At 44.0% G+C, this 22,773-nt stretch overlaps 1 protein-coding gene across 1 annotated transcript in view; it reads right to left on the minus strand.

The window, feature by feature from the left end:
* The window catches only part of FRMPD2 (FERM and PDZ domain containing 2), a 49,429-nt gene that overhangs the window by 21,068 nt on the left and 5,588 nt on the right, over window positions 1–22,773 (minus strand). Inside the window, exon 2 of the mRNA XM_073354755.1 lies at window positions 788–916. Within this exon, the coding sequence (XP_073210856.1) occupies window positions 788–911 (124 nt within the window). The 5' untranslated portion in view covers window positions 912–916. The remainder of the gene's footprint in view (window positions 1–787; window positions 917–22,773) is intronic.

Below are 22,773 nucleotides of genomic sequence, written 5' to 3' on the forward strand. Positions count from 1 at the left end.
AAATCAATTAACCCTGTCCCCATCTGCTTTCCCCCTCCATAGCACTATCAGAAAGCAATTATTAAGCTTGGTTGTTTAGACCTTTTATCATTTTACTTAAAACCAGAGGCATTCAAGAGGCTTAATAACACCTCAAACTGTCGCATTTGCTTGGCATGACCGATACGTAAAACGTAAGTGACAGAATACTCAGCCCTACACCAACCTAGACTTCTGCTGCTGCCTGTTCCCCTTCGTCGTGACCTGCCTCGCAATTCTCAGCCCATCTGCTTATCACCAAGAAGAATAAAAGCCTCCTACTAGCTGAATGGGTAGCCACCTGGATTTGTCTTGTCTTCCCTTATTGCCAACACAGGAATGTTAGTTACACACTTTGATGGCCTAGCACTTTGCGTCATTGTAGCAGGGTGTGCCAGCTTTTTAACAGAGGACTGGAAGATACTTCCTGGAAGGGATTTAAAATCTCCTGCTGTCACAGACAACTCCATCATAAAGAATACCTGTGGGACGCTGGGCAGAGGACGTGACCTCAGAGCAGCAATTTAGCGCTTGAGGAAAAAGCTATCCTGTAATGAACTCCCTGCTGGTGTCCCAGCAGATTACACAAAGATAGCTGTCACATTTAAAAATGTCTCAGTCTGTTCTAAAGGATCCTGCCTTTCCCATCACTGCTCTCTGTCTTGGTAATGGGGAATCCCATGAGTCCTTCAGAACAATATGAATGTTCCAGGGTGACCAGTGTAGGCAGGTAGATGGAGAGCTACCAAAACATAAACCATCCACTCACCTTTGGGCAGGTCCTGGAGAAGATTTTCTGTGGCCAAGTGTAAGAGAGCCCATATCTCTTCCTCCTCCAGAGGGTTTCCCTTCAGCTGCAGGACCTCAGCCAGAGTCACACACGAGCTGCTCATCCTTGCTACAATAGAAACCAGACAGCTGGAGCTGACTGAACTGTTCAGAACAAATCACATTCATTGCACATTTATCCCCTTTTCAGGGTAGCAAACCATTCACGAACCTTATTTATTAGACCTTAGGCAGCATGTATAACACATCACCGGATTGTTTGGGGCAAATGATTTCCATCGACCAGATTCTTTGTGGAAGTGGCTGGTATGATTATTCATTATTCAGGCTGCATGAGTGGTCACCTGAATCACATGACATCATTTCTGCTGCCTGATTGGATGATTTACACTTTCTAAATCGGAGGCATGGCTGAACAAAGCATTGCTGCTGTGATTTTCCCCAGGGAGGTGGTGGATGGGCCAAGAAGGGAGCATCTGAGAGTGAGAAAGAGCTGGAGAAGAAAGAGATGCCATGAGACAAGAAGGCCTATTAAATGTATGACATTTAAAATCCTTCCCTTGTGCTTTTTTGCACAAGAAAGAGCATAATATCTGGCTATCTACAAGGACCCTAGATTAAAAAATATCTGGGTTGCTTCCTTGTGAAGGAGAGGTGAACATAAGAACGACCATACTGGATCAGACCAATGGTCCATTAAGCCCAGTATCCTGTTGTCCGACAGTGACCAATGCCAGAGGGAATGAACAGAACAGGCAATCATTGCGTGATCCGACCCCTGTTGTACACTCCCAGCTTCTGACAATCAGAGGCTAAGGACAGTCAGAGCATGGGGTTGCATCTCTGACCATCTTGGCTAATAGCCATTAATGGACCTAGCCTCCATTAACTTATCTAGTCCCTTTTTTGTATCCTATTATAGTTTTGGCCTTCACAACATCCCCTGGCAATGAGTTCCGCAAGTTGCCTGTGCATTGTGTGAAGAAGTACTTCCTTTTGTTTGTTTTGTTTCAAACCTGCTGCCTATTAATTTCATTGGTGACCCCTGGTTCTTGTGTTATGAGAAGGGGTAAATAACACTTTCTTATTCACTTTCTCCATATGAGTCACAATTTTCTAGACCTCTCTCATCTCCCTTCTTTATCATCTCTTCTCCAAACTGAAAAAGTCCCAGACTTATTAATCTCTCCTCATATGGAAGTCATTCCATACCCTTAATAATTTTTGCTGCCCTTCTCTGTATCTTTTCCAGTTCTAATATATCTTTTTTGAGATGGGGTGACCACATCTACATGCAGCATTCAAGATGTGGCTGTACCATGGATTTATATAGAGGCAATGTGATATTTTCTGTTTTATTATCTATCCCTTTCTTAATGATTCCCAACATTCTGTTTGCTTTTTTGACTGCCACTGCACATTGAGCACATGTTTTCAGAGAACTATCCACAATGACACCAAGATCTCTTTCTTGAATGGTAACAGCTAATTTAGACTCCAACACTATTGATGCTGGTGAGGCAGATCTCCTATTGCCTTGAGACCCGTGCTTTTTCCTCTCTCTCCCCTCAGAAGATTGCATAGAGAAGGGTTTGGAGGCTCTTGCCGATTCGGCAGCTGATGACGACTGAGGTCTGGAGCTCAGGGTGGACATAGCTCAAGAGTTTCATTCACCTTCACCCAGCATGACCCCATGGTGCGGGGCTCCAGATCTAATGCCCAGATTGACAGAGCTGCCTTATGGTCCTTGTGTCAGCAAACTCTGAGCACCCCTAGACATGAGATCACTGCTTGAGGGTCACCAGAAGTGAGTCTAGCTGGACAATCACTCAAAGGAGAAAGAACAGTTACTTACCCTCCTGTGGGCCTTTGAAATGTGTTGTCTATATGGATTTCACAACCTGCCCTCCTTCCCTGCTGCTGAGGAGTCCTATGTCACCTGGAATCTGGAAGGAACTGAAGGGTGCTTGCAGCTAACCTGCCCTTTATGCCCTCAGCTACAGGGCACCACAAGGTATTTGGGGCGCAGGCACAGCCCCAACAGACACTGCTATTCCACAGAGTCTGATCTCACGCACATAGAGTGCATGTGCACTAGCAGTAGAATACCTACGGACAGTCACTCAAAGAAGTAGTCAAGATTGCCCATGCAACCTTAACTCTGCCCCCTGTACAAAGGCATCATTACCACACAGATTCTAATTACATACTGAGCACACACTATTCCTTAAACAATATAAATGCATGCAGTTTTTTTCCTACAGTTGTCAATACATGTATGTAGCATTTTGTAGCACTATTCAGCACAGGCCAGACAGTCATTTATATACAAGATGCATCTTACAAGGTTGTAGCTACCCCTAGATGATCACAGTGAATGATCTCCCCTGTGAAGCCCAGCTTCATTCGGTAATACACTTCACAAGAAGTCTACTCCACAACTTTTAGTCACACACAGCCTATCTTCCTTCCAAAGGCAGCTTAACAAATAGGGAATGGCCTTCAATAATGCACTCCTCATATCTTTCTGGGAATTACTTTCCTTGTATACCTGCTATACACTTCTTCTTTGGCCCCAAAACATGTAAGTTACACCAGTGTAGACTCACTTATTCTCAATGGGCCAAATTCAGAGCTGATGTGTAAGAGAGTGTAAGTTACAGTGATGAACAGATGTTAGTCTAAGTGAGTCTAACTTACATTTTATGGTGCCAAAAGGCAGTGTGAATTACCTCAGTTTAGATTCCTTTATAACCATTTACACTGAGATTCACCTTTGAATATACCCTGAAGTTTCTAATACCCTTCCGGCTCAGACTTTCTCTTAGAAACAAGCAGATGTACAAAAATCCACATGAGATATTCTAATCACCACCTTAACTCTAACTCTTAAGATATAACTATCAAGAGTCATAGCATTTCAGTTTATATGTTACACACAGACTGTTAAAAAAAGGCTTAAAACAAAAATTGCAGCCTATTAAGTGCAAATAAATCCACAGTAATTATATGCCTCGCACCAAACTACACATGGAAGTCTATGGCATACATGTACTCTGTTGAAATACATTTCAAGGTTTATTGCAGAATACTAACATTGCAATTATTTTGACATTACACAAAGAACACTGTTGTGTATCTAATATTGGTATTTAACTAAGACAAATCTTCCTATAGTACATCTTCTGATATACATATACACCCTACACAGTGTATATGTACATACATCTTCTGCTAAAATTACACCCAACACTGGCTTTATTCATTGTCCTTATGTAAGTTATGCCTTATAGCGTACCATAAATATAAAAAAACATTGTTGGACAATTATATTACATAGCAAGATTACAAGGAAGGAAGAATTAAGGTTGCTCTTAAAAAATTTAATGTGACTTTTCACAACTATCTATTCTGAAGTGAATGTGTGAACAGTACGGGCATGAGAATTTTTAGGCCTGATTCTGGTTTCACTGATTCCAGTTTTACCCTTGTGTAACTCTGTTGACTTCTGTAAAGTTGTTCCTGATTTTTACCAATGTAAGTGAGAGCAGAATGAGACCCTTTTGCCTTCTGCCACCAATCTTACCATCCAATTCACGTGCACACATGAACATTATAAGAAAAGAGAATTTCTTTAGGGCAGATTCTGCCACTCATACTCATGTTAAGCAGCACCTTCTTTAGAAACAATAAGTGGACTACTCATGCTACACAGTGTGAGTAAGGGGAGCAGAATATGGCCCTTAGTGACCCACACCCAGATAACCTTAACTCTGCTCCTGTGTTCTGCTAATCTTTTTCTGTGCCTTTTAAATATGAATTTTGGGGAATGCAGTAAATGCCTGTATTTTCCACACGGAGAACTGAAAATGTGATAGATAGAACCAATTTGCATAATTGGGATTGTACATATTTGTTCAGTATATTAAGTGTGATCATTTGTTGTGACACTACCAGCTGATATTTTAGCACAAAGGACAGAGTATTATGCTCCTACATAGGAGTTAGGAGTAGGATATGATTTCATTACACATTAGCTTTGTGTCTCATGATATGGGTACATGGCATTGTTTGGCCAAATGGGAAAACACTGCTGATGGCATGGAGTCTGGAACTGTTAACATAGCTTTGTTTTTGCAGACTGTATATAGTTGCATAAAATCATGCATAAGCGTGACGTGTTAATTCTGCATGCACAGCTACGAGAGCAAGTTTTGCAGGCTATACATGCCTTGTGTGTGCCACTGAGCGTGGTTCCATGGAGCTCCCAGCACATTGTCCTATGTGAGTCGGATATAGGAATTGCCATTATGGCAAAGGCTGGTGGTGCATCTAGTCTGATGTCCTGTCTCACCAGTGGGCAACATCAGATTCTTAAGAGGAAAGTGTAAGAAACTCCACAGTGGACAATCTCCACAGGGGCAGATTCTTCCTAACCCCAGGCAGTTAGAGGCTGACTTGTATCCTGAAGCATGAAGACTTATATTCCTCAGCATGCTTTATTCCATTGAACAAAACTGCCGATGTTTTTGTTATTCACAGAAGAGTCTAGTTCTTCTCTCACTGACCCCATTACTATGCTGCTATTGACTTCAGTGGAGTCACTCCAGTCACTGGTGACAGTAAGATTGAATTCAGACTTAAAAAATGTCTCATCCTGTTTTGGAATCCTGCCACTCTCTTGTTCTCAATAATCTTTTGTGACATTGAGTTCCACAGGTTAATTGTGTGTGTGCGTGTAAAGCCTTTGTATCGGGTGAGTAGTGGCAGGACAGTGGCATGCCGAAGAAGAGTGGAGGGGACGGATTCACAACTGTCCATATCCAGCTGCCATTGCCATCCAGGAGTAGAGGTGTTGGAGTTAAGGATGGTATTGCAGCTTTGAGTTTACCCCACAGCCTGAAAGCTCTGCCCTTTTGGGACACCCCTGTGCATAGTCCAGTTGCCACAGCTGCTTGCTTTCTGCACAGTGAAGAGTTTGGTAGGTCCAGCAGGCTGTTCCTCACCCAGCTTCTTCTTTATAATGCAGTCTTCACCAGGTCGCTCTGTGTATGCTTTGGTGTTCTGCATTATTTTCACTCTGCTCCATAAGGCTCTGTCCCCCGGATTCTCTATCTTCCAAACCGGAAGCCACAGCTTTGGCAGTAAACTGAGCCCTGGATGCCCTCTCTGTGGTTTTCTCAACCAACTTGTTGGCATTTCAAAGGGGACCCAACATACTAATTTTAGTCCATGTGGCTTCAAGGAACAGTAAAGCTTCTTAAGGCCCAATCTTAATTAGAAAAGACAGACAAAATCTTCTTAATCTAAGCCATCTCCATTCTCTCCTAGTAATAAATTGCTGGGGCAGCATTTCATTTAACTCTGTGGTACTGGGACTCAGCAGCCAGTTCAAATCCACAATGCTAGAGTTAAGATGTTCCCCCCACCATAGGGTTAATCCACCATGCAGCTTCCTCCTAAAGAAAGCTGCTGTATCTATTTTAGTTGGAAACACTTCTGCCAAGTTAGTTCAGCATAGATGCTTCTAACTAGCTTAAATGGCTTAGTAAACTAAAGTGGAGGGTCAAGGCCGCCCTCGGTGGCATCCGGTCAATGAAGCAAGTGGAGTGACACCAGTTCTGCTTAACCTTCAGAAGGCACGTTTCTCTGAGGAGTCAGGCACGTGTCCCGGATCAATATTAAGCGTAAGTTAAATAAATTCTGCTAGCACTGACGTGCAAAGTTCTCAGAAGAAAATAATTAGGTTGTGTGGACAGGGACATCAGAATCACTTTAAAGGGTAATAAATTGTTGCTTTAATGCTCCTTTTCACTGCAGGGTCAATGCTTAAGCAGTGTTATTTTAAAAGCAAATTAACAATTGATTTTTAAACACACAACCCAAACGTTATTTATTTATGGAGTGTACTTTTGATTTTTGACTTTCAGGGTCAGTGGGAAGTGATATTTCTGTACCATGTTGGAAACAAACACAAAATTGTCCTCATTTTAAGGCGTGTATGCATTTTGTCTTTTTCCAGCCAACCCGGGACTTTTATATAAAGCAGAGGAGTAAAAGGGAGATATTCTCATTGTAGTGCCACACATGTGCCTGGTCCTTCCAATCAATGAAAGACATGATCCACGCTCCTGGCGGTTTCAGTCTTTAGTTGGACATAACACAAGTGATAAGACACAATGGCTAGGTTAGGAGGAAAGGCAGACAAAGTTAACAACTGTGCAGACTAAGGATCTAACAGCTCACAGTGGTTCCATATAATAGGAAGTGAAGAAGAGTAAAATTGAGCCTCCAGGGGGAATGTAGGTCAGCAGAAAGTAATCACCCACATGGGAACTTGGCCAGGATGCTGACGTTAATATCCCTGCTCTGATGATGATGAAAAGTAACAAAGGACCTTTAGCGCATAATCCTGCTGCCACTGAAGTCAGAAGCAAATCTTCCATTGACTTCAATGGAAGTGGGGGGCAGCTCCTTCACCTCCAAACACACAGATCTCAGTCTGGAAAAATCAGTGTGAAGGACCCTCCCCATTGCACAGATTCACCCATTGCATAATCCCTCTGAGATCAATGAAGAATTTTGTCTCATATGTTTGTGTAGCTCTCAGTAGTGCAATGAGAACAGACCTCAAAGGTCCTTCCTCCGGTACCCACAGGTTTATCATAGTCCCTTTTGTTTTGATATATTTCACATTTTGGCCACTGGGGGTCTCCTCCTATGCACACCTCTATCTCTCTGTGAACATTCATGAATTTGGGGTCAATGAAGGTAATAGAATTGATTATGCAGGATAATGAACTACAGCTTTGTACCTGAATATGACACTTCATACACTAGGGTCACTTTACGTGCAATTTGGCTTTATTAGATTTGCCAATGTGATTCAGTAGCATGTAAGGGAACAAGCTCACTTTTGTCAGCCTTCTCCTTTATTTTTGCTGTTTTATTCACCATGTAGCAGGAAAGAATTGCAAATTATGATTTGCATGCTAGTTAAACAGGCTTTCCTGTCGCAGACACAGCTAGGTGGATTTAAAAACCCAAGAGAATGGGGATATTTAGAATCTTAACTAAGGGAGAGGCATTTTTCATAAAAGCCTTTCAGGGGGACTTCACTGGGGATTTGGTTCAGCTGTGAAAGCAGTTTCTATATAATAAAGGGCACTGCTTGAGCCATATCCTTGATAATATAGTAAAAGGCAGCTGAAAGAGAGACTACGGGACTCAGTCAGTCCTTGGCAAGGTGCTGGGGAAAGAGTGGGACTCATTGGCTCAAATGTTTCCCTGCTGTTGCTTCAAAGGACTTGTGCCAGGGATGAATTTGGCCCATCAAGTTATTTGAGCCGCCTGAAAGAGACCAATAACCAGGAGGAGATGAAAAATGAGATAAATGCTTTGTGCATAAATAGTGGAGGGAAAGTAAAGCATCCATCTCAGGCTACAATCCAGCCCCCTGTGAACTGACAGGGGACTCTGCCTGCTCCAAGCCATCTCCCAAATCTCACTGCCAAGGAGCCATTCCTGGAGAGTGCCTTGCCTTTCCTCTGACCAGGCCTCCAGTCCTGCTTCATCACTCCATCTCCTACAGCTGTGAAAGATCTGAGACAGGACCTCCAGTAATACCAACAAGTGAGATTGCTGCCTTGTCTAAACACACAAGTTCCACCTGTTTAACTAACAGGGGTTTTTTATATGCAGTGTGGTTGTAGCTGTGTCGGACCCAGGATATCAAAGAGACAAGGGGGATGAGGAAATATATTTTATTGGACCAACTTCTGTTGGTGAGAGAGACAAGCTTTCAAGCCAAACAGAATTCTTCTCCAGGTCTCAGAAAGGTACTCCAACCATCACAGTGAAACACAAGGTGAAACACCTCAGAGCTCCAGTATGAAACTGGAGAAAAGCCTGTTGAGAGTCTTTGGGTTAAGTTTAGAGGCAAGAGCAACAAGGGTGATTTCAGGGTGGGCATGTGCTACAGACCACCAGATCAGAAGGATGAGGTAGACGAGGCTCTCTTTGGACAACTAACTGAAGTTTCCAGATCACAGGCCCTGGTTCTAATGGAGGACTTCAATCACCCTGACATCTCCTGAGAGAGCAATACAGTAATGCACAGACAATCCCAGGAAGTTTTTGGAGAGTGTTGGGGACAACTTCCTGGTACAAGTGCTGGAGGAACCAACTAGGGGCCATGCTCCTCTTGACCTGCTGTTTACAAACAGGGAAGAATTGGTAGGAGAAATAGAAGTGGGTGGCAACCTAAGCAGCAGTGACCATGAGATGCTTGAGTTCAGGATCCTCACAAAAGGAAGAAAGGAGTGTAGCAAAATACGGACCCTGGACTTCAGAAAAGCAGACTTAGACTCCCTTATGGCACTGATGGGCAGGATCCCCTGGGAGGCTAATATGAGGGGAAAAGGAGTCCAGGAGAGCTGGCTGTATTTTAAAGAAGCCTTATTGAGGGTGTAGGAACAAACCATCCCAATGTGCAGAAAGAATAGCAAATATGGCAGGCAGCCAGCTTGGCTTAACAGTGAAATTTTCAGTGAGCTTAAACTCAACAAGGAAGCTTACAGGAAGTGGAAATTTGGACAGATGACTAGGGAGGAGTATAAAAATATTGCTCAAGCATGCAGGAGTGTAATCAGGAAGGCCAAGGCATGATTGGAGTTGCAGCTAGCAAGGGATGTGAAGGGTAACAAGAAGGGTTTCTACAGGTATGTTAGCAACAAGAAGGTGGTCAGGGAAAGTGTGGGACCCTTATTGAATGGGGGAGGCAACATAGTGTCGTGGAAAAAGCTGAAGTACTCAAAGCTTTTTTTGCCTCGGTGTTCACAGACAAGGTCAGCTCCCAGACTGCTGCACCGGGCCATACAGTATGGGAGGGAGGTAAGCAACCCTCAGTGGTAAAAGAACAGGTTAAGGACTATTTAGAAAAGCTGGACATACACAAGTCCACGGGTCCAGATCTAATACATTCAAGGGTGCTGAGGGAGTTGGCTGTTGTGATTGCAGAGCCATTGGCCATTATCTTTGAAAATTCGTGGCGATTGGGGGAGGTCCCGAACAATTGTAAAAAGGCAAATATAGTGCCCATATTTAAAAAAGGGAAGAAAGAGAACCTGGGGAACTACAGACCGGTCAGCCTCACTTCAGTCCCCAGCAAAATCATGGAGCAGGTCCTCAAGGTAAGGAGTCCATTCTGAAGCACTTAGAGGAGAGGAAGGTGATCAGGAACAGTCAACATGGATTCACCAAGGGCAAGTCATGCCTGACTAACCTAATTGCCTTCTATGATGAGATAACTGGCTCTGTGGATATGGGGAAAGCGGTGGATGTCATATATCTTGACTTTAGCAAAGCTTTTGATATGTTCTCCCACAGTATTCTTGCCAACTTCAAGTTAAAGAAGTATGGATTGAATGAATGGACTATAAGGGGGATAGAAAGCTGGCTAGATTATTGAGCTCAATGGGTAGTGATCAATGACTCGATGTCTAGTTGGCAGCCAGTATCAAGTGGAGTGCCCCAAGGATCCGTCCTGGGGCCAGTTTTGTTCAACATCTTTATTAATGATCTGGATTATGGGATGAATTGCACACTCAGCAAGTTCGCAGATGACACAAAAATGGGGGGAGAGGTAGATATGCTGGAGGGTAGGGATAGAGTACAGAGTGACCTAGACAAATTGGAGCATTGGACCAAAAGAAATCTGATGAGGTTCAACAAGTGCAGAGTCCTGCACTTAGGAAGGAAGAATCCCATGCACCGCTACAGGCTGGGGTCCGACTGGCTAAGCAGCAGTTCTGCAAAAAAGGACCTGGGGATTACAGTGGACAAGAAGCTGGATATGAGTCAGCAGTGTGCCTTGTTGCCAAGAAGGCTAATGGCATATTGGGCTGCATTAGTAGGAGCACTGCCAGCAGATCAAGGGAAGTGATTATTCCCCTCTATTTGGCACTGGTGAGGTCACACCTGGAGTACTGTGTCCAGTTTTGATCCCCCCACTACAGAAGGGGTGTGGACAAATTGGAGAGAGTCCAGCGGGGGGCAACGAAAATTATTAGGGGGCTGGGGCACATGATTTATGAGGAAAGGCTGAGGGAACTGGGATTGTTTAGTCTGCGGAAGAGAAGAATGAGGGGGGATTTGATAGCAGCTTTCAACTACCTGAAGGGGGTTCCAAAGAGGATGGAGCTAGGCTGTTCTCAGTGGTGGCAAATGACAGAACAAGAAGCAATGGTCTCAAGTTGCAGTGAGGGAGGTCTAGGCTGGATATTAGGAAACACTATTTCACTAGGAGGGTGGTGAAGCACTAGAATGGGTTACCTAAGGAGGTGGTGGAATTTCCTTCCTTAGAGGTTTTTCAGGCCTGGCTTGACAAAGCCCTGGCTGGGATGATTTAGTTGGTATTGGCCCTGCTTTGAGCAGGGGATTGGACTAGATGACCTCCTGAGGTCTCTTCCAACGCTAATATTCTATGATTCTATGTTTACTATAAGTAGTTAGCACATAATATAAGGGACCTTCAAGGTAGAGTGGCCCATTTTAATTAATTTAGTTACACTGGTGCAAAGCCCTGTGTGGACACTCAGTTGATCTGCAACTGGCTAATATTGATCTAGCTTAATTCAGGTACTAAACTTTGAAGAAGCATCTGAACTTTTGGGTGCCTATCCAAATCTAATAGGATCATTCTTTTGAGCATTGCCTCTTTTGATGAAGGATAATTCCATTGCTCATTTGCAGGGGCAAATTCCATTGCTCATTTGCAGGCTAAGGAGGCAGCTGCCTCTGGCACCATATCTGAGGAGGCACCTACAAAGCTACTCACCAGCAGGCCAGGCTTGGACCAGTCTTCTTTAGCTATGATGTCACTGGCCTTCTCATCTACCCCTTTCAACTAGTGTCCTAAACTTCTCAGCTATGGGCCGTGGGCATCCTTTGGGTCACCTTTGCATTGTCTGCTATGGCATGATTTTTGAAGCACAGCTGCAGTCAGGACAGGGAACTTTAAGCACCCACTGTAAATAAGTGGACAGAAACAAGGGGGCTCAATACAGGTCAAAGGTGGAACTCCAATTAATGTCAGTGGAAGTAGAATTTGGGCCCAAGGACAACATTTTGGAAGAAGAAATTACACCATCTTATAAGATGCTGTGAGCACTCCACTTACTAGTCCAAGCAGGATCAAACACCAAGCAGGTAGCAGGAAGGTAACTTGGAGAGATCTTTCCTAACGCAGTGACAGAGACCAATTCCAGTCTTTATGTTGAGGGACTGATTTTACTGCCTTTGAAAGATGTGATTGTCTGAGAGGTGGCTTAACAGTCTAAACATCTAGTCTCGCGACACCAACAGTCTCCACAGCCACAGGTTGCAATACAGTCAAATCAGCCTTTATCCTTCTTGGGGCGGATTGGGGAGATGAAACTTTAAAAAGCCTAATTCGGTGAAAGGTCTCACAGTGCTTCCTGTTACATACTCAGATGCTACAGTTCTGGGGTGACATCCCAGCCCCCTTTAAGCCAATGGCAAAACCCCCACTGACTTTGATGGGGCCAGGATTTTATCCATCCTGCCTGTATATGAACTTAGATAATGGATGGCTGTAGCTCAGTGCTGCTCTGCATACACAGTTTCGAAGGGAAGGGGTGGTATAAATGTAAACTACTTTAAACGTAAACTGCTTTACTGGAGCAGTGGGAAACGATTCCATAGTTGGGACCCTCCTCCCAGATGATGTTGTGGTATCCTCTCGCACTGAGGATACTTCTTTGGGGGAGGGTACTCCAGTTATTAGGAAGAGACAGGTATTAGTAATGGGCGATTCAATCATTAGAAACATAGATAGCTGGGTTTGCAATGATCAAGAGAACCGCATGGTGACTTGCCTGCCTGGTACGAAGGTTGCAGATCTCTCAAGACATCTAGATAGGCTTATGTGTAGTGCTGGGGAGGAGCCGGTGGTCGTAGTACATGTAGGTACGAACAACAGGTGGAAGGATAGGAGAGAGGTCCTGGAGGCCAAATTTAGGCTGCTACGTAAAGACTTAAGTCCAGGACCTTTATGACAGCATTCTCTGAAATGCTTCCAGTTCCACACACAGGTCCAGTTAGACAGGCAGAACTGCAGGGCCTCAATGCGTGGGTGAGATGATGGCGTAGGGAGGAGGGGTTTAGATTTATTAGGAACTGGGGAAACTTTTGGGAGAGAGGGAGCCTATATATGAAGGATGGGCTCCACCTAAACCAAAATGGAACCAGATTGCTGGTGCTTAAAATTAAAAACGTCGTAGAACAGTTTTTAAACTAAGGGCTGGAGGAAAGCCGATAGGTGCAGAGGAGCATGTGATTCGGACATCCCTTAGAGGAGGATCTATAAATGAAGATTCCCTGTGTCCTAATAAGGAGGAGAGGATGGAAAATGATAAAATACAGGGAGGATCTGATGAGAAACAGTCAAATGAAAAAAGTCCCATTCAATTACATCATGCAATAGGGGACAGCCAAAAAATGACAAGTTTTTAAAATGCTTATATACCAATGCTAGAAGTCTAAATAATAAGATGGGTGAACTAGAATACCTAGTATTAAATGAGGATACTGATATAATAGGCATCACAGAAACCTGGTGGAATGAGGATAATCAATTGGACACAGTAATACCAGGGTACAAAATATATCGGAAGGACAGAACAGGTCGTGCTGGTGGGGGAGTGGCACTATATGTTAAAGAAAGCATAGAATCAAATGAAGTAAAAAATTTTAAATGAACTAAATTGTACTATAGAATCTCTATGGATAGTAATTCCATGCTTGAAAAATAAGAATATAGCAGTAGGGCTATATTACAGACCACCTGACCAGGATGCTGTTAGTGACTCTGAAATGCTCAGGGAGATTAGAGAGGCTATTAAAATAAAAAACTCAATAATAACAACAATGGGGGATTTCAACTATCCCCATATTGACTGGGTACATATCACCTCGGGAAGGGATGCTGAAATAAGGTTTCTTGACACCTTAAATGACTGCTTCTTGGAGTAGCTAGTCCTGGAACCCACAAGAGGAGAGGCAATTCTTGATTTAGTCCTAAGTGGAGCACAGGATCAGGTCCAAGAGGTGAATATAGCTGGATTGCGTGGTAATAGTGACCATAATATAATTAAATTTAACATCCCTGTGGTGGAGAAAACTCCACAGCGGCCCAGCACTGTAGCATTTAATTTCAGAAAGGGGAACTATACAAAAATGAGGAGGTTAGTGAAACAGAAATTAAAAGGTACAGTACCAAAAGTAAAATCCCTGCAAACTGCGTGGAAACTTTTTAAAGACACCATAATAGAGGCTCAACTTAAATGTATACCCCACTTTAAAAAACATAGCAAGAGAACCAAAAAAGAGCCACCGTGGCTAAACAACAAAGTAAAAGAAGCAGTAAGAGGCAAAAAGGCATCCTTTAAAAAGTGGAAGATAAATCCTAATGAGGAAAATAGAAAAGAGCATACACTCTGGCAAATGAAGTGTAAAAATATAATTAGAAAGACCAAAAAAGAATTTGAAGAACAGCTAGCCAAAGACTCCAAAAGTAATAGGAATTTTTAAAAAAAATACATCAGAAGCAGAAAGCCTGCTAAACAACCAGTGGAGCCACTGGACAATTGAGAGGCTAAAGGAGCACTCAAAGAAAATAAGGCCATTGCAGAGAAACTAAATGAATTCTTTGCATCGGTCTTCACTGTTGAGGATGTGAGGGAGATTCCCAAACCTGAGCCATTTTTTTGGGTGACAGATCTGAGGAACTGTCCCAAATTGAGGTGTCATTAGAGGAGGTTTTGGAACAAATTGACAAACTAAACAGTAATAAGTCTCCAGGACCAGATGGTATTCACCCAAGAGTTCTGAAGAAACTCAAATGTGAAATTGCAGGACTACTAACTGTCATCTATAACCTATCATTTAAATCAGCTTCTGTACCAAATGACTGGAGGATAGCTAATGTGACGCCAATTTTCAAAAAGGGCTCCAGAGGTGACCCTCGCAACTACAGGCCAGTAAGCCTCACTTCAGGACCAGGCAAATTGGTTGAAACTATCGTAAAGAACAAAATTGTCAGAAACATAGATGAACATAATTTGCTGGGAAATAGTCAACATGGTTTTTGTAAAGGGAAATCATGTCTCACCAATCTATAGAATTCTTTGAGGGGGTCAACAAGCATGCGGACAAAGGCGATCCAGTGGATACAGTGTATTTAGATTTTCAGAAAGCATTTGACAAGGTCCCTCACCAAAGGCTCTTAAGCAAAATAAGCAGCCGTGGGGTAAGAGGGAAGATTCTTTCATGGATTGGTAACTGGTTAAAAGATAGGAAACAAAGGATAGGAATAAATGGTCATTTTTCAGAATGGAGAGGTGTAAATAGTTATGAGGAGAGGCTGAGGGAACTGGGGATGTTTAGTCTACGGAAGAGAAGAATGAGGGGGGATTTGATAGCTGCTTTCAACTACCTGAAAGGGGGTTCCAAAGAGGATGGCTCTAGACTGTTCTCAGTGGTAGCAGATGACAGAACAAGGAGTAATGGTCTCAAGTTGCAGTGGGGGAGATTTAGGTTGGATATTAGGAAAAACTTTTTCACTAGGAGTGTGGTGAAACACTGGAATGCGTTACCTAGGGAAGTGGTGGAATCTCCTTCCTTAGAAGTTTTTAAGGTCAGGCTTGACAAAGCCCTGGCTGGGATGATTTAATTGGGGATCGGTCCTGCTTTGACCAGGGGGTTGGACTAGATGACCTCCTGAGGTCCCTTCCAACCCTGATATTCTATGATTCTATGGTGTCCTCCAGGGATCTGTACTTGGCCCAGTCCTATTTAACATATTCATAAATGATCTGGAAAAAGGGGTAAACAGTGAGGTGCCAAAATTTGCAGATGATACAAAACTACACAGGATAGTTAAGTCCCAGGCAGACTGTGAAGAGCTACAAAAGGATCTCACAGAACTGGGTGACTGGGCAACAAAATGGCAGATGAAATTTAATGTTGATAAATGCAAAGTAATGCACATTGGAAAACATAATCCTAACTATACATATACAATGATAGGGTCTAAATTAGCTGTTACCACTCAAGAAAAAGATCTTGGAGTCATTGTGGATAGTTCTCTGAAATCATCCACTCAATGTGCAGCGGCAGTGAAAAAAGCGAACAGAATGTTGGGAATCATCAAGTATGGGATAGATAATAAGATAGAAAATATCATAATACCTCTATTTAAATCCATGGTATGCCCACACCTTGAATACTGCATGCAGATGTGGTCACCCCATCTCAAAAAAGATATATTGGCATTGGAAAAGGTTCAGAAAAGGGCAACAAAAATTATTAGGGGCATAGAACAGCTTCCATATGACAAGAGATTAATAAGACTGGGACTTTTCAGCTTGGAAAAGAGGCGACTAAGGGGGGGATATGATAGAGGTCTATAAAATCATGAGTGGTATAGAGAAAGTAAATTAGGGTATGTCTACACTACGAAATTAGGTTGATTTTATCAAAGTCGATTTTTAAAAATCGCTTTTATACAGTCGATTGCGTATGTCCCCACTAAGCGCATTAAATCAGCGGAATGAGTCCTCACTACTGTGGCTAGCATCGACTTATAGAGCGGTGCACTGTGGGTAGCTATCCGACAGTTCCCGCAGTCTCCATTGCCCATTGGAATTCTGGGTTAAGCTCCCAATGCCTGATAGGGCAAAAACATTGTCGTGGGTGGTTTCAGGTACATGCCGACTGTCTCCCCTCCCTCCATGAAAGCAACGGCAGACAATCGTTTTGCGCCTTTTTTCCTGGGTAACCCGTGCAGATACCATACCATGGCAAGCATGGAGCCCACTCAGCTCACCGTCACTGCTGCTGTTCTGAGCATTGTAAACACCTCGCGCATTATCCTGGAGTATATGCAGAACTGGGCTAAGAGACGCCAGCACAAGGAGGATTTTGATGAGGACATGGACACAGACGTTCCTGAAAGCACAGGCTGTGGCAATTGGGACATCATGGTGGCAGTGGGGCTGGTTGATACAGTGGAATGCTGATTCTGGGCCAAGCAAACGAGCACAGACTGGTGGGACTGCATAGTGTTGCAGGTGTGGGATGATTCACAGTGGCTGTGAAACTTTCGCATGCTTAAGGCCACTTTCCTGGAACTCTGTGTGTTGCTTTCCCCCACCCTGAAGTGCAGGAATACCAAGAAGAGAGCTGCCCTGACAGTTGAGAAGCGAGTGGTAATAGCCCTATGGAAGCTTGCAAGGCCTGACTGCTACTGGTCAGTCGGGAATCAATTTGGAGTGGGCAAGTCTATTGTGGGGGCTGCTGTGATCCAAGTAGCCAATGCAATCATTGACGTTCTGTTGTTGGATCATATTAAAGAAGTTCTGTATTAAAATCACAAATGAGTTTAACTCCCCATAGTTTAAATCCCAGGGTATTACTAATTAAGAGATCTTATAGATTCATAGATTCATAGATATTTAGGTCAGAAGGGACCATTATGATCATCTAGTCTGACCTCCTGCACAATGCAGGCCACAGAACTTCACCCACCACTCCTAAAAAAGACCTCACACCTATATCTGTGCTATTGAAGTCCTCAAATTGTAGTTTGAAGACCTCAAGGAGCAGAGAATCCTCCAGCAAGTGACCCATGCCCCATGCTACAGAGGAAGGCGAAAAACCTCCAGGGCCTTCCAATCTGCCCTGGAGGAAAATTCCTTCCCGACCCCAAATATGGCGATCAGCTAAACCCTGAGCATATGGGCAAGATTCATCAGCCAGATACTACAGAAAATTCTTTCCCGGGTAACTTGGATCTTACCCCATCTAAAAACCCATCACAGGCCATTGGGCCTATTTACCATGAATATTTAATTACCAAAACCATGTTATCCCATCATACCATCTCCTCCATAAACTTATCGAGTTTAATCTTAAAGCAAGATAGATCTTTTGCCCCCACTACTTCCCTCGGAAGGTTATTCCAAAACTTCACTCCTCTGATGGTTAGAAACCTTCGTCTAATTTCTAATCTAAATTTCCTAGTGGCCAGTTTATATCCATTTGTTCTTGTGTCCACATTGGTACTGAGTTTAAATAATTCCTCTCCCTCTCTGGTATTTATCCCTCTGATATATTTATAGAGAGCAATCATATCTCCCCTCAACCTTCTTTTAGTTAGGCTAAACAAGCCAAGCTCCCTGAGTCTCCTTTCATAAGACAAGTTTTCCATTCCTCGGATCATCCTAGTAGCCCTTCTCTGTACCTGTTCCAGTTTGAATTCATCCTTCTTAAACATGGGAGACCAGAACTGCACACAGTATTCCAGGTGAGGTCTCACCAGTGCCTTATATAACGGTACTAAAACCTCCTTATCCCTACTGGAAATACCTCTCCTGATGCATCCCAAGACGACATTAGCTTTTTTCACAGCCATATCACATTGGCAGCTCATAGTCAACCTATGATCAACCAATACTCCAAGGTCCTTTTCCTCCTCCGTTACTTCTAGTTGATGCGTCCCTAGCTTATAACTAAAATTCTTGTTATTAATCCCTAAATGCATGACCTTACACTTCTCACTATTAAATTTCATCCTATTCCTATTACTCCAGTTTACAAGGTCATCCAGATCCTCCTGTAGGGTATCCCTGTCCTTCTCTAAATTAGCAATACCTCCCAGCTTTGTATCATCTGCAAACTTTATTAGCACACTCCCACTTTTTGTGCCCAGGTCAGTAATAAAAAGATCTCTTGGGTTTTGGTCTCGTTTTTACTGTTTCTCTTCCTCTCTGTGTGAAACTTGCAAGCTGTTAATTGTGTTAGTACATCCTAAGACAGAGTCCATTCTCAAAGCGATACTTTGTAACAACAGAAACAGGACACAGAGACTCCCCACCCTTTTGGTGTATTTATCTCGCTTTGTTAACAATTGTGATTAAAATAGAGATAGAGAATGTATGTGGATGGATGCTTCGCGTGGATAATAAATGAATGATCAGGGAGGTGCCAGCCTAAGAATCCAGTGTCCATTGGCTGAAGAAGGCGTCAAGTGGAAATAACCAGAGGACCCCCGGAGGGCAACACCCAACAGCCTCAAGGATGGGAGAACCGAAGAACAAGATAACATCTGGCAGCACGGAGCTGTCAGCAATGTGCCATCTGCTGATTGATTCAGCAACAGCATGATGAAGCAATTCCCACAAACTGGCATAGGAATAAATTCCTATAAAAATGGACTCTAGAAACTGAGAACTTTGGGCTCTGATTCTGCAAACCAACTTCCAGGAGCATCAGATGTGCATCTGACAAGGCCCTGCTCCCTCCTCATGTCCAAGCCACCTGGCCTGTGGCTTGGCTCGAGCAACTCTAAGACTGGTAACTATGTTAACAACCTTGCAGAACCTGTGTGTATGTGTGTATGAATGAATGTGTGAATAAATATGAAATTGAATGGAATGTTATAGCTATAACTAACTGCTTACGATGATTCCTTCTGTATTCACAATAAATGTGGCATTTTGCCTTTTCCCTTTTAATAAGATCCTGCTGGTTTTTATTTTATTCGTATAACACTGTTATTAAGGGTAGCGACTCTGGGAAATGTGCAGGTCATACTGGATGGCTTTGCTGCAATGGGGTTTCCTAACTGTGGTGGGGCAATAGACGGAACGCATATCCCCATCTTGGCACTGGACCACCTTGCCAACCAGTACGTGAACCACAAGGGGTACTTCTCAATGGTGCTGCAAGCACAGGTGGATCACAAGGGACATTTCAGCGACATCAATGTGGGATGGCCAGGAAAGGTGCATGATGCTTGCATATTTAGGAACTCAGGCTGTTCAAGCAGCTGCAAAAGGGACTTACTTCCCAGACCAGAAAATTACCATTGGGGATGTTGAAATGCCAATAGTTATCCCTGGGGACACAGCCTACCCCTTGCTCCCATGAAGGCAGCCTGGACAGTAGTAAGGAGTAGTTCAACTATAGGCTGAGCAAGTGCAGAATGGTGGTAGAATGTGCCTTTGGACATTTAAAAGTTTGCTGGTGCTATTTGCTGAGTAGGTCAGACCTCAGCGCAACCAACATTCCCATTGTTATTGCTGCTTGCTGTGTGCTCCATAATACCTGTGAGAGTAAGGGTGAGACATTTATGGTGTGGTGGGAGGTTGAAGCAAATCACCTGGCATCCGATTTTGAGCAGCCAAACACCAGGGCGATTAGAAGAGTACAGCAAGGTGCACTGCACATCAGAGAGGCTTTGAAAACCAGTTTCTTGACTGGCCAGGCTTCAGTGTGTCAGTTGTGTGTGTTTCTCCTTGATGCAAACCCGCCCCTTTTGTTGATTTTAATTCCCTGTAAGCCAACCACCCTCCCCACTTCAAAATAAAGTAACTATTGTTTTGAAACCATGCATTCTTTCTTTATTAATTTTAAAAAAAAAGAGATAACTGACAAGGTAGCCCAGGCGGGGGTGGGGGGGAAGGGGGGATGAGGGAAGGACAAGGCCACATTGTTTATTGTAGCCACACTAAAAATCAAACTGTTTGAATAACAGCCTTCTGTTGCTTGGGCCATCCTCTGGAGTGGAGTGGCTGGGTCCCGGAGCCTCCCATCCTGCGTTCTTGGGCGTCTGGGTGAGGCGGATATGGAACTTGGGGAGGAGGGCATGTGGTTATACAGTGGATGTAGTGGGGGTCTGTGCTCTTGTTGGCTTTCCTGCAGCTCCAACAGATGCTTCATCATCTCAGTTTGCTCCCCCAACAGACGCTTCATCATGTCCATTTGCTCCCCCATTAGCCTCAGCATCGTGTCCTGCATCCGCTCTTCAAGCTCACTTAATTCTTTCCTGGCCTCTGCCACTGAATGCCTCCATGCATTAAGCTGTGCCCTATCAGTGCGGGAGGACTGCATGAGCTCGGAAAACATGTCATTGCAAGTGTTTTTTTCACCTTCTGATCTGCGATCATCTCCGTCCCAGAGGTTATAGTGGGAGCATAGAAACATTTGCATCTGGGGGGAGATAAAAAGGGAGAGTAAAATTTAAGATGATACATTTCTGAAAACAAAAGGGAGACTCTTTCACAGTGAATCAAGCAATTCACAGCAGACAGCATATGTGCTTTAGGTACAAGGTTGCATTTTGCCTTTTATATTGAGCACCTGCTGGTATGGAGACACACGGCTGGGCAACAGAATTCGGTTTCCAGTCAGCCATGGGAAACCTTTTGGTATGTGGGGTTGGCTTCTTATGCCTTCATAACATGTGCAAATGTTTTCAAACTGCAGCGCCCTCCTTTCCCAGAGCAAGCAATGGGCTGGGTTTCACATTTAAAAGGAGGGGCTGTGGTTTTCGGGTGGATGTGAAGCACATACCTACCCCCACCCCACTGCGTGGCTATTCTCCAGGATGATCCCTTCACCCCTCCCCCACATCACATGGTTATTCTCTGAGATGATCCCTTTTATCCAGATGAAAACAGCCCAGCGTGAACGGAGTCCTTTTACTGTTCCCTTACAAAAATTCCCCTATTTCAACCAGGTGACCATGAATGATATCACTTTATTGAGGCTAACACAGAAAGATATAGACCGAATGTTGCTTGAATGCAACCAAAACCCAGGACCATTCGCTGCCATGCTTTGTGCTGCAATGATTCCAGAATACTTGCTACTGGCTTGACGATGAAGTGAGCTGTAGCTCACGAAAGCTCATGCTCAAATAAATTGGTTAGTCTCTAAGGTGCCACAAGTACTCCTTTTCTTTTTGCGAATACAGACTAACACGGCTGTTACTCTGAAACCTATCCTACCATGGAGGACGAAATAAGGCAGCTCTCCCCAGAAACCTTCTGCAAAGGCTTTCAGAGTACCTCCAGGAGAGCATCCCAATTCTTCAGGGCAAATCAAACATTAAACACAATTGCTTTTAATCCCTGTACTGTAGTTACAAATGTGCACTCACCAGAGGTGCCTTCTCGGCTTCAGGGTCGGGGATCCCGCCTTGGGAGGGTATTGGCTCCAGGGTGATGAAAAGGTCCTGGCTTCTGGGGAGAACAGATTCACTGCTTGCCTGCTGCGCATTCTCCTCCTCCTCTTCCTCATCCCCATAATCCTCCTCCCTGTTGCATGAGACTCCCCCCTTGCAGGTGTCCACGGACAGTGGTGGGATAGTGGTAGGGTCCCTCCCTAGAATGCCATGCAGCTGATCACAGAAGCAGCATGTATGGGGCTCTGACCCAGAGTGACCATTTGCCTTCTTAGTCTTTTGGTAGGCTTGCCTGAGCTCCTTAACTTTCACGCAGCACTGCTGTGTGTCCCTGTTGTAGCCTCTGTCCAACATTCCCTGTGAGATTTTGGCAAATATATTTGCATTTCTTCTTTTTGATAGGAGTTCAGCCTGCAGAGATGCTTCTCCCCATACAGCAATCAGATCCAGTGTCTCCCTTTTGGTCCATGCTGGAGCTTGTTTGCGATTCTGGGGGGACTGCATGGTCACCTGAGCTGCTGAGTTCGCCGCGCTGACCAAACAGGAAATGAAATTTAAAAGTTCCCGGGGCTTTTCCTGTGTACCTGACTAGTGCATCGGAGTTCAAAGAGCTGTCCAGAGTGGCCACAATGGAGCACTCTGGGACAGCTCCTGGAGGCCAATACCATTGATTTGCGTCTGCACTACCCCAAATTTGACCCAACAAGGTCGATTTTAGCGCTACTCCCCTTGTCGGGGAGGAGTACAGAAGTCGATTTTAAGAGCCCTTTAGGTCGATGGAACGGGGTCGGTTGTGTGGACGCAGTCATTTTTAAATTGACTTAACGCGGCTAAATTCGACCTAACCACATAGTGTAGACCAGGCCTAAGGAAGTGTTATTTACTCCTCCTCGTAATATAAGAACAAGGAGCCACAA

This window comes from Lepidochelys kempii, chromosome 7, assembly GCF_965140265.1.
Source record: "Lepidochelys kempii isolate rLepKem1 chromosome 7, rLepKem1.hap2, whole genome shotgun sequence".
NCBI classification, from domain to species: domain Eukaryota; kingdom Metazoa; phylum Chordata; order Testudines; family Cheloniidae; genus Lepidochelys; species Lepidochelys kempii.